The sequence below is a fragment of the Bombus vancouverensis genome, chromosome 1, assembly GCF_051014615.1.
Source record: "Bombus vancouverensis nearcticus chromosome 1, iyBomVanc1_principal, whole genome shotgun sequence".
Lineage (NCBI taxonomy): Eukaryota > Metazoa > Arthropoda > Insecta > Hymenoptera > Apidae > Bombus > Bombus vancouverensis.
Window position 1 is genome coordinate 22004654 of NC_134911.1, and position 18321 is coordinate 22022974.

Here is an 18321-nt window from a genome sequence, read left to right on the forward strand (position 1 = left end):
ATTAGTCATACGTATTTCAGGCACCCACTTATTTTCGGAGAGTAAAAGAAATATGTAGAGCGCAGCGACGCTGTTAGCGAATGTTAGCATTCGGGGGTTACTAACACCAGCGCGGATGTTTGCACGCCGTGTACGCTTGTTAATTGAGCTTTTCTTTAATCACTCGCATCACGGTATCGTATATATTTGGCCCAGTGAAATGAAACCCTGACGCGAATATTTTATGCGGCCTCGACGAAGCAACGAAAACGAGACGATTTTTAGGTAAATGGATATTTCAAAGCAGAACACGATGATTAGTTTATAATTAACAGCCAGAATAATTAGGTTGTTTGGGAGATCATTGTGTGTATTTTTGTCGAATATCTAAGAAAAAATGAAAGAATGATGACTGGTTTTGTAATTCATAGTCAGAATACTCAAGTTGCTTGAGAAAATTTGTTGTCCACTTTTATTGAGTATTAAACAAAAACGTTGGTTTGTAATTAACAATTTTAAATGTGTGAACTGTATTTTGAGTATCAAAAAAAAAAAGAAAAAAGAGGAAGGATGATGATAATTGGTTTGTAATTTATAGTCGAGATAGTTGAACTATTTTGGGAATTTTTTTTGTATTTTAAAGGTAGCTAGGTCCTTTGCAATTGATAATCAGAATATTTAAATCATCTTGAAATGGACTATATTTTCTTCAATTATTTATTTAATTATTATTTACGAAAATGGACATACACTTGGAAAGATAAAACAAATGATTTTCGTTCCTCGAAACAGAATTTTCTTCGAACCAGCGGCAACAGGTGAATTTCATTTTTGAACGGAATTTCTAATCTGGAACCGTTCTTCGGAGAATGTGTCTAATTTTAAAGTCAGCGGCGTTAGACATGTCCACGTATATTTATATGTAACATTGTCCGCAAATTTGGAAACACTATTCTACTGCTCTGCTTCGAATTTCGTAACGCATACATACGTAATGCGTATATAAAGCAGGATATTGTTACGTTAGAAAATGATGAAATTTACGAGTCTATCGCGAAACATTGCGTAATAATATTCGCTATCGAGTTCGTAAACTAAAGAAATAAAGAACCGATCGAAATCAGATATGTTCGAGGTATTAGTCGACGTATTTGAAAACATCGTTCTATCGAAACGTTATTAAAAAAAAAAAAAAAGGAGAAATTAAGAGAAAAGAAAAATAATAGCAAACTGTAAGTCAATAAATCGCGTGAATTAAAATGAGACGAAACGATAAATATATTTCCGAGGGGAAAATTAATATTTTTGGAAGAAACGAATACGCGAACGTTCGTATGCAGGATGAACAGGCTGTTGGATGATGCGGTATGAAAATAGACGGTAAGGTAATCCCGGAATGCGATGGAAAATATGAGTCGACGATCCAAGAATAAACGAGAGAAAAACAAGCGGTTACGATTGTTAAAGATCTCGGTACTATTTCTCTTTTCTTTTTTTACAAAAAACGCGTCATAGCTGTTCGTTCGTTCGTGATATTAAATCGCCTGGTCGACGAATCATTGCGCAATCTTTGCCACTTCTAGTACGATTTACCAAGATTCTTCACGAGAAACGATATTTGACTTTGATGGGAGGCACCGATCGTTTTACTTAAAATCAAATACTCGCAAAATGGGCTATTAATTGATTTTCCATAAGAATTATTATTCTCGCTATCTACATGCATATTTGTTCGAATCTTTTTAACGAGATTTTCCAAAATAATGACATTTTTTATTTAGTATCTAACTCCAGTATTATATCATATTACATTATACAAATATCGTAATTTTGCGATCAGCTTTGCTCATCTCTTATCGTTGCAAAAAAACGATGTAAGTAGTTCTGTCCACTTGTATGGAACATTCCATATAATTAACTTGGATCTTCGGATTTCCATGTATCGATCATGTACCGAGGCTTTAGACAACGCATAATCGCAAAGTTATTATTACATCGTCTTTCTAACAATATTTAGCAAAATCAGCTTCGTACAATTTATCAGGTTGTCCGGAAAGTCTCTTTCTTTTACAGACACGCTTTTTACAACGACGTATCTTTATACAAACGTGAAACCTAATCTGTCGAACATTGTGATCTTTATCTTGATAGAACAAAATGGATCATACGTAATTCGATAAAATAATATAAACCGGAAAATATTGTGCATCTATTATTTCCTTATAAAACGAAAGAAACTTCTCAGACGACCTAATACCTTGTTCCAAAGCATCGTTTCAATCGACAAATGAATGATGCAACGAAACCGGAAGTCATTGTTCGAATTACCAAACAGTAGCAATCTTTCGTTTAATCATTTCGCACGGAATCCAACAAGACGTAATAAGACGAGATTGCAGGTCTCCGGAGGTTTGGCATGCAACAGTGGCCAAAAATAGTGCTGGTTCGACCAAATTTTAAGGAGAAGCTTGTTGATCGAGCGGAAGCATCGTCGCATTCTTTTCATTCCTTCGTTCGATCCGTAATTAGAAACAAATCAAGAGAATCCAGAGATAAACACGATAAAACCGATAAAAGTCGATAAGTTGCAATTCTTTTTGGAGATTGTTCATTTGCTTTATTTTTCTTTTTCTTTTACTAGGAAAAAAAAAACGTTACATTCCGTTGATGTAACGCTCGTTGGCACACTTCCTATCAACTAGGACATTGACATTTAAACAGCTTTGGAGAAGCATTTATCTCGCTCATTCTGTTATATGGTTATTGATCGCAGTCGCTGGTAAATTTAATGGGCCATTTGACACATTCCAGTCGTAGATTCTTTTTATAGTTGTCCTTTTGTATTGCCACCGACAGGTGACCTGGATTTTCATTGTATTTGGCAGATATTTATTGCTTTTCTTCTGGCTTGTGGTTGTTGTTTACTATGGATCATGCAACTTCAATAATGTACAATCACGCGTTTAACGTTATTTGACTTGTCCTTTTTTTAACTTTAATACTCGTTTTCTCTTTAGGAAATTCCTAAATATAATAATTGTACTGTTCCGTTCAGAGTGGATTTTATGTAACATTTACCTTTTAATAACAATATAATAAAATTATTTCAGTATATTTCCGTTTCGTGAAAAGCTCTTCGGATAATAATATACAGGGTGGTTGGTAACTGGCGGTACAAACGGAAAGGGGGTGATTCTATGCGAAAAAAGAAGTCGAAAATGTAGAATAAAAATTTTTTTTAAATTTTTTTTTTAATTTTTCCATTGAGACAACGATCTACATCGTGAGATACGTTATAACGAGAAGTGATAAAGTGCACGCGTACCGAGCGAAAATTCAAAGTCGGTTTTCTCGAAAACAAAGCCTCGAACGAAAAATTTTTATTCTATATTTTCGACCTCTTTTTTCGCGTAGGATCACCCCCTTTCCGCTTGTACCACCAGTTACCAACCACCCTGTATATTTATTTACAATGAAATACTTGTTAGATCGCGTAATCCCTTCATAAATGGACTGTTGATGTTTGTGCAAATGTTATTCTTTGTGGATAAACTTAAAGAAACTAGAACCTACGTATAGATTGTGTTTCATCCACTAAATCTTATAAACAATACTACTTTAGATATTTTATATATTTCTGCGTATTATATGCATTCTATCTATTTTTATATCCTTCGACTTGTGATGAATAATTATAATAAAAATTCGCAGTGTACTAATAAGCACTAAAAATATAAATAATTATAATAATAATGCATCTTCGTGTTAACACTAGAACTACCGATAATTAACACGAGACTATTGCTACCAAAACAATGAAAATGACTGGTCTTTAAAAAATACGTAATAATAGAATATTTGTATATTTATTGATTTATTACTTTCTTACAGAAGCAATTCCACGTTATGTAGTACATTTTTGGTACTGTTAATTCATCTGGGACCATAATCCTTAAACGAGGGTTGACACATTTATAAAATTGTAAACAGTCCAGAATTTTCCTGATAACTGATTTTCATCATATTTAGTGATACACGGTAAAAATTTAAAAAATGTGCGGCAAGTTGTATTAGGTCGTCCGAAAAGTTTCTTTCGTTTTATAAGAAAATAGTGGATGCACAACATTTTTCGTTTTATATTATTTTATCGAATTACGTATGATCCATTTTGTTTTATCAAAATAAAAATCATAACGTTCTACAGATTAGGTTTCATGTTTGTATAAAGATGCATCATTGTAAAAGACGTGTCTGTAAGGGAACGACACTTTTCGGACAACCTAATACAAAACGAGGAAACTGATTAATTGAGGTTCTATAAACAGAACCTATAAACCTATAAACAGTACACTTTTACACTTTGACAAGTACCAATCATTTTTACTGCTATTGGTATAAGTAGCCGTGATACAAAATTATTTTCAGTCTGAGTACATAAAAAACAAAATAAAATTCACTATATTATTCTTTTAGTTATCGTTGCGAAAATCATTACATCATTGCGGGAAAAGATATAACACGAAGCAGGAATTTTAAAATAAAATTGTAAAACCAGTCAATTTGATTGGTGTGGTGGTTCTAGTGTTAATTAAATTCTATAAGCAAGCCGATATAATAAATGTTGTAACGTAATTTCAGGAGTACCTTCGCCATTCTATGGGACATATCGGGACCAAAACATCGGCGAAAGAGCGATCGAGAGTTCGCCCAGGTACGTAGCTCTGAGGGACCTGTTTCTACCGCAAGAAAACTACGTGAAAACGACACCTATGAATCGTCAACATTCGACGCGACACGATTCCTCTGTCGTGTGCAACTTGATCGCGGATCGCAGGTAGACTCCGATCGATCGAATCGATCGATATAGCGAATACCACGGAGAGACTAATCGAGACGTTGTTTCATTTAGTTACCCAGGTGGCAGCTATCGCGAGAGACGATTTACGGCGGAAGAATGCGACCAGATAACAGAACGAAATGTGATAGCGCGACGACTCGAGTATTCCGATTTCGAGGCGGACGATTCGTTTCACGATGATTTCTGCTTTGATCGCGAATATTCCCGTTACACGTCGTCGAAACCGAGGCCACCAGACAAAGGTAAGTGTCGTTCATTTTTATTTGACGACTGTGTAAAGGAAACGCGATAACGTAGTTCCGGTGTATTTCCAAAGTTGCTACTTTTCTAATTTATGCTATTTTTATGGTAGTTAAAAAACGATGCTTTAATGCAATACAAAAGAGAGGAAATTCGTCGGGTTTTACGATGTTAGCTTTCTAAAAATAGACGATACATTGACGAAGTGTTATACAAAACCAACGGCATAGTGAATCTCGCGATTATCGATGTTCCTGAAAATGTTCAACAGGATGACAAATATATAGATACATGCGTTTAATCTAAAAAGCAAATAAAAATGTAATATTGTCGCTATAAGATTAATCGACACTGTGTTGAAATTTAAAATCGCGTCTCGATAGGATCCGAAGAATCTGATTTATCTTCTTTCTCCCGTGTCGTCTTTATTTAATATTTTCTGATTTTTATTTTTCGAAACATCGACAATATCTGATTGGCAAGAGTTGGATGTACTTTCTGTGGCTGCAGTATCGTATCTTTAGAAGTTGAGCTGTTGCTAGAAGATTTCTAATATTATGTTAGTGATTAATAGAAGAATAGGACACTTGTTTAGAATATACAGCCATTTAGAAACAGTTTCTGCAAAATTAGGTTTTTACCAAGAGGTTCCCAGTCTGTTTCTAGTGATCAGCAAAAGAACAGACATTTTCACTTTCCATAGCCTGATCTGCAAAAATGAATGACATCTTTCTTACGGTTCCGACTTTTGATTTTTAAAATGCGTCTTTCGTCGATTTTAAAAAGTAGGACAGTTCTTAAGAAGGTAACTTCAAAGCCTCTTCTAAAGAAGATGATTCTTAAAAATAGCATCTCTACCTAACTCCAGCGTGAAATTCTAAGATATTTTCTATTAGTAGTCTCACGGCTATAAAATAAGAATCCAAAATTCTACGTATACCAATATTCCTCTTTGTTTCTCAAAATTCTCCAGTTACGCTCAATCTCATCGTCACAGTTTCTGCTCTACCAATTACCAGCCGCTAAAATCTACCTCGTGGTCGCCGCAAAAAGAGCGAGTCGAATTCAGCGATCCAAAAATACCTTCGAAGCCACTCACCGAGTTATACGTATTCGCGTAATCCTTCCTTTTCCCTGCCTCTTAAAATCATAATAACGAACCGCTAATAATTCTAAGAAGCGAAAATTTCAAACAAACTCTCACACCCACGTTCGCAATCAAACAACGTCCACCATCGTTAACCCGTCAGCCGCGACACCGAAATCGCGTCTGCTTATTCCCTTAATTTCGACGAGCCACGCCATTCTCGCGTCGCGTATTTTGCATTGCGTGAAAGGTCCCTTTGTGACAAACCTATACGAGACATTCAGTCGGGGGCAAAAATAGATGGACAAGAATAGTGGAAATAGGTATCGATGAAATTCCATTAAATATGGCTCGTTTGCTCAAAATTGTAAACTTTCGATGTTTGTTGAAATCGATGTTTCTGTTAAATTTCGATTATTTGTTAAATAATTCGTGTACCGTAAGGATATACAGGTTGTCCCAAGAATCGTGATACAGACGATAATAGAACGATCATACGCGGAAGAAAAGAAATCGGAACTGTGGAATAAAATTGTTTCGTACGAGCCAAGTTCAAGTGTTATATTTGACAAATGTCGAAATTCAATTTTCTCGAGAACCAAAATTCTGCGAACTAACTTTATTCTACAGTTTTCATCTGTTCCTCCACGTAGTATCATCGTATTACCAATTGTACCACGATTGCTGAGCTACCCTGTACGATAAACGAAACTTAATTGTACGTATAGCGCTAGTACCAGTTCCAATAAACTCGATATCCACTTTCATTACCTGTCCATTTATTTCTGTCTTTAATTGTAAATTTCGTTCGTAAATTTGTACCGGAAAATATTTTGTACACAAAAGGTATGAAAATCGTCCGCTAGATCGCAGACGGTTAAGAGTTGTATAACAAACGTAGACCGCTGAATTTCGATTCATTGGCTCGTGGCAAAGACAAGGGAGCGTTTCAAAGGCTTGTCTAATTGGCTAACCCACATTCAGGGTCCTTCGGACGATTACTCGCGGTCGTCCGCGAAAATAGCATTCGACGTGCATACACGCGAGACCAGGTGGGTATCCTCCGTTGATTCCACACGTACGGGAGACAGAATGTGTGGAGAGTACACGAGTTTTTGGTGGTGAGGCGGACGTTGAATCATAGATTGGCCACCCCTCGAGTCACTTCGCCCCCAAGAGGCCCTCAAGAACCGAAATAGACGCGTCGCTATGCGCTACCTTGGCGAAACGCGGTGATTCACTGGTGACCCATCTTTCGAGAGATCCAGCGATCGCCTGTGTTGTCGATCGTCGAGAATTTCGAACTTTAGGCTTTTTATTTTTTTTTTTTCTTTTTATTCTTATTTTTATTCGTTCGTTCTTTGTTTTACTTTGCCTGGCTCTCCTTTGAAACGAAGGGTGGTTTACCTCGTGGCGATTCAATCGATAGAAATTTGCTATTTCTTACATCAAGTTCTCATTCGTTTGATTATTTGGAATTTTTCAGAAGTTTTCATTCTACTTACCGTATACAGTTTGCTTGAAGCGCGTTGCAAATGGTACAGCTCCATTTTTTCTAATACTAAATTTTTCTCGATGATTCATCCGTTTAGCGGATTTTCTTATCCTTTGAATTTCTTTCTTTCTTTATATCAACCGAATACTGCATAAATGAATCATAGCTTGCATTAATCTGCGTATTCTCAAATTACCTTTTAGTGACATTTTCTAAAATAATACCATTCCCCGTGTAGTATTTTAATTCAGTATATTAATTAAATTTAAGTATCGTAGCATACACTGTAATTTGACAGCCATCTTTCTGGGAAAATTGTGATTCTTCTGGAACATTATTGCGATTGCGTGCAATTAAAAATTGTCCTTTCCTTTGTCAAATATTTTTAGTATTTCTCGAGGTATTTCTGGTCACATTTTTGATCGACTGATTTAATCGGTTACATGACCCACGCGTTTCAGTTGCTTTATATCAGAATACGTAACTGTTATACATATGATTCACTGTATGAACTAACGTTAAAGCAATTCTGAGAAACAAAATATTTTCGTTCCACAGTACATATTTCCTTCGAGTTGATTGATACAAATATATTCGTTAACGAATACAGCTAGATAAATATATACGATTAATCGCACTGTTCATATGTAACATCAAGAAACAGATTTCTTTATTTCCTATCGATCAATTTATGAGCTATAATTTCCAGATCTTTACTACATTTGCAATGCAGATTGTTCTTAGCTATATACGATCAATTTGATTCTACGATAGAAATTGAAGCGACCTGTAACATAGCTTTCTGCATAGAGATAAAAAAATCCACTTGTTAGGAGAAGTATGTGGTTGAGTGGTCGCAATAAAAGCTATCTATGTAATTTTGTTAAGCGCAACGGTGCAAATACAACTTGTACTACTTAGTTTCGATGACTTGGCTCCAATATTTTTAACGATAAAGATCATATAATTTTGTAGAATGATACAGATATTTTCTATGTTTGTATTAAAAGTTATACACTCGTTAAATGTGTACAAAGAGAAATATGTCTATTATTTTAATTAATATTCTTAATCTGTATCTAAGAAACTATAATCTATTCTTCGTAGCAAAATACTCGTATCCATCAACGAGTCAATTTCAAGAACAAGTGGAAACGAGAAGCAAGGTAATAACGTTTCTCGAATATTTTGAACATATTTCTGATTTTGATTGCCAGTTTCTGGCATCCTGACGTTAGATGTAACACTTAACGAGTTACATATCCTGAAGGCCAGAAATAAACGAAACAGAATCCAAGTCGTCTACTCGATCTTCACGTAAAGATACAAAGAATGGAAATATCAAAGTTATTCGAACGAATTATGCCATTATGTACAGATATTAATTACCTGCTAAAGTCTTAAGACTTAAACGAAATGAAATGAAATTAAAACTCTGTTGCCTTAAGAGAGCCTTTACTTAGATTTAGTCAAAAATCCATGAAGACAAAGGAGATTATCATTGATGTTTGTAGCAATAACTTTATATTGGAATTATTGTTAATTAGATATTAATTAAAAATAATAGGAAAGTTAGTGGTAGACTTAAACAAAAAATGAAATTAAAACTCTGCTACCTTAAGAGAGCCTTTACTTAGATTTAGTCAAAAATCCATGAAGACGAAGAAGATTATCATTGATGTCTGTAGCAATAACTTTATATTGGAATTATTGTTAATTAGATATTAGTTAAAAATAATAGGAAAGTTAGTGGTAGACTTAAACGAAAAATGAAATTAAAACTCTGCTACCTTAGGAGAGTCTTTACTTAGATTTAGTAAAAAATCCATGAAGACGAAGAAGATTATCATTGATGTCTGTAGCAATAACTTTATATTGGAATTATTGTTAATTAGATATTAGTTAAAAATAATAGGAAAGTTAGTGGTAGACTTAAACGAAAAATGAAATTAAAACTCTGCTACCTTAGGAGAGTCTTTACTTAGATTTAGTCAAAAATCCACGAAGACAAAGGAGATTATCATTGATGTCTGTAGCAATAACTTTATATTGGAATTATTGTTAATTAGATATTAGTTAAAAATAATAGGAAAGTTAGTGGTAGACTTAAACGAAAAATGAAATTAGAACTCTGTTAGGAAAGTTAGTAGAAGATTCAGTGTATCGTTCAACTAGATCAAAAAAAGGCACTGGGTATGTTTTAAAGCATCAATTTGTAATATATCGACTAAAGTATTTATAACAGAGAAATTAAGACGAAAGATACTTGCATGAAAGAACATATATAATTCAACTCTCAAAAAGTCATTCAAATCTGTCAAAATAGCATTCTAAAATTACAGGATTTCTATGAAAAATTACATCCTGATAATTCTGATTTTAATATTTGAAATAATAATACTTTACGCTACAACTATTGCTTCGTTCGTGTTTACTACATTTTGTGCAAAAGCAGCAAAGTATATCGCTGATTATTCTAAGAAACTGGTCTTGATCTTTTCTGTTCTATTCAATTACCATCTTTCTCTTATTGTTGGATAGTACAGCTGTATAAATAGAAAAAATAATCAGAAACTCGTGACTGCTGTTATATACTTTCTTTAACGAAATACACAGAGGAAGAATGACTTTGTAATATTCAGGCAATTAAACGAGCCAGTGCGGATTCTGTCGCGTTGCGATTGCAAAAGATCGTACGTTTTCGTTGTGCGTGCGTGTTCTTCTCTCACCTCGTAACATGAAACCGAACGCATTGTACACTGTACACGATTCTTGCTCAGCATAATGTCTGAATTACACGCTCGCGCGACAGCATCTGACCCGCAACTCGCGCCTCCACTGTCGGTTTAAGTAAAGGTTACTGTTAATCCGATCGTTTCCTCTGCCACCGTCCGCTAATTGATCGTCAATCTGCGTTTCTCAAATGTTTACTTCGATAAGAGTCTCTTTGTCGTCGATTCGATCGATGATTCTGTGACTTTTTTGAATGAATCTTTTTTCTTGTTTTTGGAGATTCTTAATTTTCACCATCTTTACTTTTCCTTCTTATCGATATATTTTATAAAAGGATCGAACAATTAAAAAAAGAAATATTACTTTGGACGGCATTTTTTAATATCGTTCGTGGATCAACGTTATCTGTGACCAATAAATATCAACTGAAGTTTAAACAAATACTCTGATCGTTCGCTAATTAATTCTACACCTTTTACAGGGGGGTATGGTAAAGGTAATGTCACTTTTTCTTGTTCGAACGTCACGAAAGAAAATTGTCGATCTACGTTTCTAATTTATCCTTCCTCCACTAATAGCACTAGATCCGAATTCTTTAATTCTATTCAAATAATCGTAATTTAAATGTTACCTGTGGCCAAGTGATTCTAACTGCTGATCAGACACATACCCGAATTAATTATTCCATTGCCTAATTAATTGGTTGCTTTTCTTAGCGAAGAAGAATCATCACCTTTCCTACTCGAAATATTACGAAAGAAAATTATCAAGCTACGTTTCTCATTCGTTCCACGACTGATATTAGCAAATCCAATTATTAGTAAATTATTCAAATAATTATAATTTAAACAACGATTTAAATAAATCCTATCGCTATAATTTAAACAACATCGATATTACTAATCTAAAACGCGTCTAAATCTAAAAAATCCTAGACGAACGTTGTGCCAACTATTACGTTGCTAAAACGCGTATCTTGAACGCGTATTGCACGCGTTTGTCTCGCTCCGATTCTTCGGGATGCGAAACGCTATAACGGTTGGACAAGATTTTTCCGGGCGTTCGTCGCGCAAACGCAGCGACTAATGAACAATTAGGAGATAAATTGGCCGCAGACGATATTATCGAAATGAAATTCTAGAGAAGCAGCAATATCGTTTCGAACGAGGGAACAAATTTATGTGCGTCGATGTTGCTTCGACCAACGTAAACCTTCGATCCGAGCTAATGGCTCATCTGGCACGTACGTTGCTCGTTCGACGATAAATCGTTTCATTGTCGCGTTTTAATTTATGGCCGAACACAGGGCGGCAAAGAGAACAAGTATCGGGTTGGAAACATTCGACAGACTGGCCTTCGACAGGCCTTATTCGTCCGTGGCGATCTGTTCTACCAGGAAGATTGTGTAATTTACCATGGGCGACGAGCCGGTCGTTACGTCGAGGATGTTATAAAATTCGTTGTTTAATGTTTAATCTTGGATCTACCAAATCTAAGTCGATACGAATGACGGAACTTGAAATTCGTTGATCTTAATGAAAAGAAAAAAATTTCTAGCCAAAAATGTTTAGTTGTTAAGAACGCGAAGTTACGTACGGCGAAACTAATGTCGATTTTTGGTGAAATAGAAACATCGTCATGTTTCGTCACAGTGTATTTGCATTTATTATAGCATTTATATACCAATTAATTATGTTCAAGAATATTTCATGAGATGAATTGATACTGTGAAAACGAAATGTAGCATCTGTTAAGAAAATCTTCATCGGAAAATGAGAATACGTGCAAATACTTTTTGTAGACGCTGTGTATTTATTTTTCGTCATATTTCGTCAGTGTATTTGCATTTATTATAGCATTTATATACCAATTAATTATGTTCAAGAATATCTCATGCGATAAATTGATACTGTAAAAAAGAAATGTAGCATCTGTTAAGAAAATCTTCATTGGAAAATGAGAATACGTGCAAATACTTTTTATAGACGCTGTGTATTTATTTTTCGTCATATTTCGTCAGTGTATTTGCATTTATTGTAGCATTTATATACCAATTACTTAAATTCAAGAATATCTCATGCGATAAATTGATACTGTAAAAAAGAAATGTAGCATCTGTTAAGAAAATCTTCATCGGAAAATGAAAATACGAGCAAATACTTTTTGTACACGCTGTATATTTATTTTCGTCGCACAATGCTATTTTAATTATAGTCGTTTATAGTATACATATGGGTATACGTGTTTGCTCCGATGCTTTTGCAAGAATTCGACTAAGGTCTGTTGTTTGGCTAAGGTTCTGAGCAAATTTCGTGGAAGTTGATTTTTGTTCGCTTTTATGCTTAAGATAACGATAACAGTATGATCAAAATATGTTCGGGATGCCACGATTGGAATTTTAGTTGCCTTGAAATATGATAACGAACCTGCGCGTTGTAGTGTGCGTGAAAATTATAAAAAATAGCTGCTTGGATATCGATGTTAAATTCCAATCGTCGTAGTTAGTTCCAAATTATAACCAACATTTCAATCGTATTTTGTAATTAAATGTTCTAATCACATGTTCAGGTCATTGTAATACTACGATTAGCAGATGCGTGATCTGATTATTGTTTTTTTGGCAATTTGCGTCCTGAGAGTTCAGAAAACGAAGCAACCGATTTATATCGTTGAGCTTTTCATACAGAGAGGTATCGATTTACGCTGATTAAATAAAAAGATGAAATAAAGGGATCTAATTAAACATAATCGATGCTTAACGAAGAGACAACAGGCAAAGGGGTCTGTTTCCACGTTTCTGGATTTCATCCATAGAGAATCAGCGTGAAATAGAATCAGTCGAACGAAAACAAGCTACTCTTGTTTCATTCTAAACACAATTAATTTCACTGTTAAAAGTATCGAGTCTTTCACCATTTTAATGAAGGGAGTACTTCGATCTAACCGTGACAAAATTAATATCCAATATGCAAAATTTCACCGGCAAGTGGATCAAGCTTAAAAATAGTAACAACTAGATAAACATTTTTGGTACCGAAAATAAAATGATTTTGAATATTACATCACATGACGTAATCTGTCTGCTCCAGAAGCAGAGTCGTTTTAAAGAATCGAGGGTCACGCCCATTTTTGTAAAGAAAATTATATATATACTTTCTTCGCTCTGTATACAAATTTAATATAAAATTTTGCAAAAGAGAATTATTGAAAATTATAAAAAAAATTTAACAAAGAAGGGAACAATTTTAATTACAGCTGTATAACGAATACAGAAAATTTCAAATTGTAATTCAATTAAGATCGAAATGACGCTTCGTTAAATGAAGTTTCTATCTGAAAATGTAAAATTTCAATTTAATTCAAATTTGATTAAGAAAAGAAGAGCTTTGGTTATCTACAAAGCACATAGAAAACAGTTTCGCATTTAATTCGTAGCATGCGATCTTAAAGTGTCCGATAGATCTTTTGATTTGGAAGTACAAAAATATGCATATACTTTCAACGTTGACTGTACTGCATCGACGAGAGCTTCAAGAGCCAAATTATCGAGGCCTCGTTATCGAACGAGTCCTTCGGCCCGTCGATCGCACGTGAAAGCGAACTCGTTCGCATTTCGCGCGATCGTCGTCGATTGTCGCGACCAGCCGCCTCGTACGATTTTAGAAGGCTCGAATTCATGGCGCGCATGCACGAAATCGGGGGATGTCTACTGCTAAACTTGGCCGAGCCCGCGTTCGTAGGAGTCTAGATGATTTGTACCAGCGAACTCGAGAAAAAGTCAACCACAAATGCGTTTGAGAAGGCCATTTCCGTGGAACGCCAAATAGAAAAAGATGAGATGAGATTTTGCTGGAGCAAAGTGAACGACGAGATCGTAGGATGATACGAAAATTAACTTCAATGAACAATTTCTGGTTAGAAAGTCGAAAGAAAATTTTGGGAGGTTTTGAACTTTTTGGTCATTTTTAAAGATATATTTGTTTGAGTTTGTTTAACTGCAGTAGCAGGTTTCCGGAATATATTTTGTGAAAAATGTAGAATTTTTGTGAAAGGTATACGTACGAGTCTGATGAGTTTCGAGACTGATTTTGGGGAATAAAATTAAGAGCAATTGAATTAACAAATGAAATTCATTTAATCGGTTCGTTTTAAAAATACGAGGAAAATTAGCAAAGAAGAAGACACATTAGTTTTATTTTGACGATCACACTGCTTACATTCGTCACCTAATTCATTGGTAGCAAGTCTGCACAGGCAGCCGACAACTTGAGAAAACAATGGGTCGCACGTAACGTAATAGACAACATTAGGGCAATCTCCCACACTATTATTGGTCTAACTGCATCGTCGATTATACTTATCCCTTCCTGAACTTACATTAACAATTCCATTCAAACGTCTGGTATGAAAACTCGTTCAATCGTAGCATCTAAATTTCATTTTTATCAAAGATTTTTAAAGCTTTAATAATTAAATAATAACTAAAAATATATCAAAGTAAATTGTCGAAATTCTTAACTGTTTGCTTGATTATATGTCAACCAACTTATCATTCAATCGCAGCCATCAAAATCCGTCAGAGCAAATTCGCCGAACTATAATTGCAACAGAAACACTAAATTACCGAGTAATTACTACTCCCATACCAAAACCCTCCACTCGTAACTTACTTTTTATTAACCTGATGTTAACATAATTTTATAAAAAAAAAGACTCTAATCGTTAGGAAGAAATCCTAACTGTCATCACGAACGCAATTGCTCCAAATTCAAGCTGGGACGATGCGTTCTCGTGCGACACGTCGTCGTGTCGCGCGTAAAATCTCCACGCCAACGCTCCATTCGAAAGAGCGAGACGTGACATTATCGTCTGTTGTCGAGAAAGGGGATCGAGCAGGAAAATTAAATGAAAAAAAAGACGAAGAGAAGGAGGAAAGCGAAGAACATAAGCGGAGGTAGAGAGAGAAAGAGAGAGAGACGGAGAAAAATGCGAGAAACGAGCACTGGACGAAAGAGAGGAGCACGCCGGCTGCACGAGTGCACGCACGACTGTATGAGAACCGAAGAGGAAGGAGAACGTGTCGGAGAAAGGGGCTGAGACGAACGGGGAATGGTTTAAAGGGGGGAGACAAGAACAAGGGTGTGAGAAGTGCGTAGATGCGTGGGCGTCTGTCAGTGAGCGCGAGAACGCTGCGTGAACCGCGCGTCGACTTGCGGCTCCGCTTGAGCCACGGGTTTCTCGTTTCGAATTAATCGTTAAGAGGATTCGATCGATTTGAATAATAGACGAGCATCAACTTGCTCGAATGGTAGAGAATAATCGAGTAAAGCCTGATTCACGTTAGCGATCAAAGGTACGGTCAGATGACGATCAATCGAAGACGATTTAAAATTTAGGATTTTATCGAGGCATTTGCACTAAACCGTGAGAAACGATAAAATCCTATCGTAGTCTCTTTCATTTTTATTCGTTTACTCGAGAAGAAAAGACAATGTTCTCCAACTATACTTCGTGACTGAAATCGTATAGCTGGCTGTAATTCCATAGAAATTCAATTGAACGGTGGTCCTCCGTGTTCCTTTTCGACTGTTAATTTTGATCAGTGAGAAACTAACGCCACGGTCAGCAAATTTTCATTGGAATCGACCTACTGTGAATGCTCTCGTTGGATCACGAGTAAGCGATTTTCACCGGTGCTTGACTTGACGTAATACGAGATCGCTGGTGTGAATCAAGCTTTAGGAAGATTTTTAAGTAAAGCAGAGTTTTGACAGTGACGATGACAGTTTAAATGTTCGAATGCGAAATTTCACTTGGATCACGGTTATGGCCTTGCACGAGGAACGGTTGTTTTCTAGTAAATAGTACATACGGTGCCTACAAAAAGTACTTGTGCACATCCGCATTTTCCGACGATGCGTTCTTCTAGCTAGTCCTACATTTCGTTTTCACAGTATCGTATTTTTGCTGTCATACGCAAGTGCTATTGAAGAGTACAACGTATCGTATAGAAATACGCTAGTTTTTCTAGCTACTCTATGTATGTTGGATTAATTTTGTATTAATTAGTGATTCTAGGGTTGGCTAATTGGAGCTTAGGAAAGAAGTTGTTGAGTGGTTGTCAAATTTTCCATCCTTGTTTCACATCGAGATTGTTAATTCAGTTTCAATTTCATCTTAGAATTAAGTGTTAATTTTGTTTCGATATAATATATTTGATATAATTATAGTTTTAATTTAATATAATTATAATGCATAATTATAATTATTAAATTATTATGCATATAATGCATAAATTAAATTAGTGGTTAATTTTGAGATTGGGAAAGAAATTGTTCAATAATTGCAGAATCGCGATTAGATTTTTAACTTCTACGGGGAATGACATTTTTGCTCAATTTTGATTCAATATAATATATTTTATATAATTATAGTTTTAATTTAATATAATTATAATGTATAATAAATTAAATTAGCGGTTAATTTTGAGATTGGGAAAGAAATTGTTCAATAATTACAGAATCGCGGTTGGATTTTTAACTTCTATAGAGAACGACATTCTGACTCAATTTTGATTAAAATTAGAAAATTGGAAGAGGAGTCCTTTAGTGGTTATGGTATAAATCGGTTGGATAAAAAGATATTTGTTTAAATTCCATGAAGATAACCGTGGACTTAAACGAGCATCTTTCCCTTTAAATGAAGGGATAGAAATTCTATATACGTTTAATGTTTTTAAACGATATTTTGGTTAATTTCGTTGAAAAAGTATGGATTTATATTCAGAAAAAAATTGGTGTTTGATCGATCAGATTTTTCTTGAGTGGGTGTTGGAAAATGGAGTTGTTTACTGATGATACGATGAGTTGGATATCGCAAAGTGGAATTAATTTGTGGTTTCGATGTAAATGAATATCTGATTATGTATATAACAACCAATTTGCCGGCGTAGTTGCATCGTATTGCGATATACCGTTCAATGAAATTCGGTGGGTTATTTATGAAAATAAGTGAACAACTATTCGTCATAATTGAGTCACTTCTTTTAATATTTCAAGGAGTATTATTTGTATTAAATTTTCCTAGTGTGCATTATTCATTGATGAATCAATAGCAAGGAGCAAAGGATTATTAATAGTAACGGAGTAACCAGTAAGGTCGTAGTTGATCGTTTGTTTCTTAAGGCATCAGAAACTTGCATATCTATTGTCTATTTATAAAAGTATAACATGTTCGTGATAATATTTTCAATGTTTGCGAAATATTTACAGCTTTGCTAAATATTTGCAGTTTAAAATTTACAAGGGTGCATATAGACTCGTATAAATAGTCTTATAAATTTATTAGAATGATAAAATAGAAATTATTTTGTTAAATAATAAATATCGATTATAACAAATAAGTAGAAAATCCGAATGAAATAATTTTGAATTTTTTAAAAATATTTACATCAGCAAATCAATCTTAGTGAATAATGAACGCTATAGCGAAAAGCGTTGAATTTCCCTTGAAGATAAATTGATCCATAAATTTGGTGGATTATTCTGTCATCAGACGTGAATTTCTCAATTCGAGACGTAGGTTTTGAACGACGTTCGTTCCGGGTAACTAGGACAACATAATACTGTTAGCATAGTACGGGTTTTACTATTAGAGACACCGACTGACGTGAAAGTCTAGGTCCTTAATGAATAAATTTTCGATATTGAGCAAGATATTCAGTGGGACAAGTTCACGTTGCTCCACATCCTATTCTTCCTGTTACTCTTAACAAAATTATTATGTAAATTTTATATGTTTATGGGTTAAAACGTACAAGACACATTATGTAAACGGCGAACGCAAAAATTCTGTATATAAAGTATGTATAAATTTATATCTGTCACAACATTGCGCCATCGTCTTAACAATTCTATACCATTCGATATC

At 34.8% G+C, this 18321-nt stretch overlaps 1 protein-coding gene across 11 annotated transcripts in view; it reads left to right on the forward strand.

Annotated features, from left to right (window-relative positions):
* The window catches only part of sls (sallimus), a 246553-nt gene that overhangs the window by 94482 nt on the left and 133750 nt on the right, over positions 1-18321 (forward strand). For 7 of the 11 annotated variants that reach the window (XM_076619009.1, XM_076618956.1, XM_076619029.1 and 4 more), the window contains exons 1-2: positions 4630-4813; positions 4889-5079. In XM_076619009.1, the coding sequence (XP_076475124.1) occupies positions 4749-4813; positions 4889-5079 (256 nt within the window). In that variant the 5' untranslated portion in view covers positions 4630-4748. Of the gene's footprint in view, positions 1-4617; positions 4814-4888; positions 5080-18321 lie in introns of those variants that run through there. The other 4 variants (XM_076619154.1, XM_076618886.1, XM_076619188.1 and 1 more) reach the window with 4 other exon arrangements.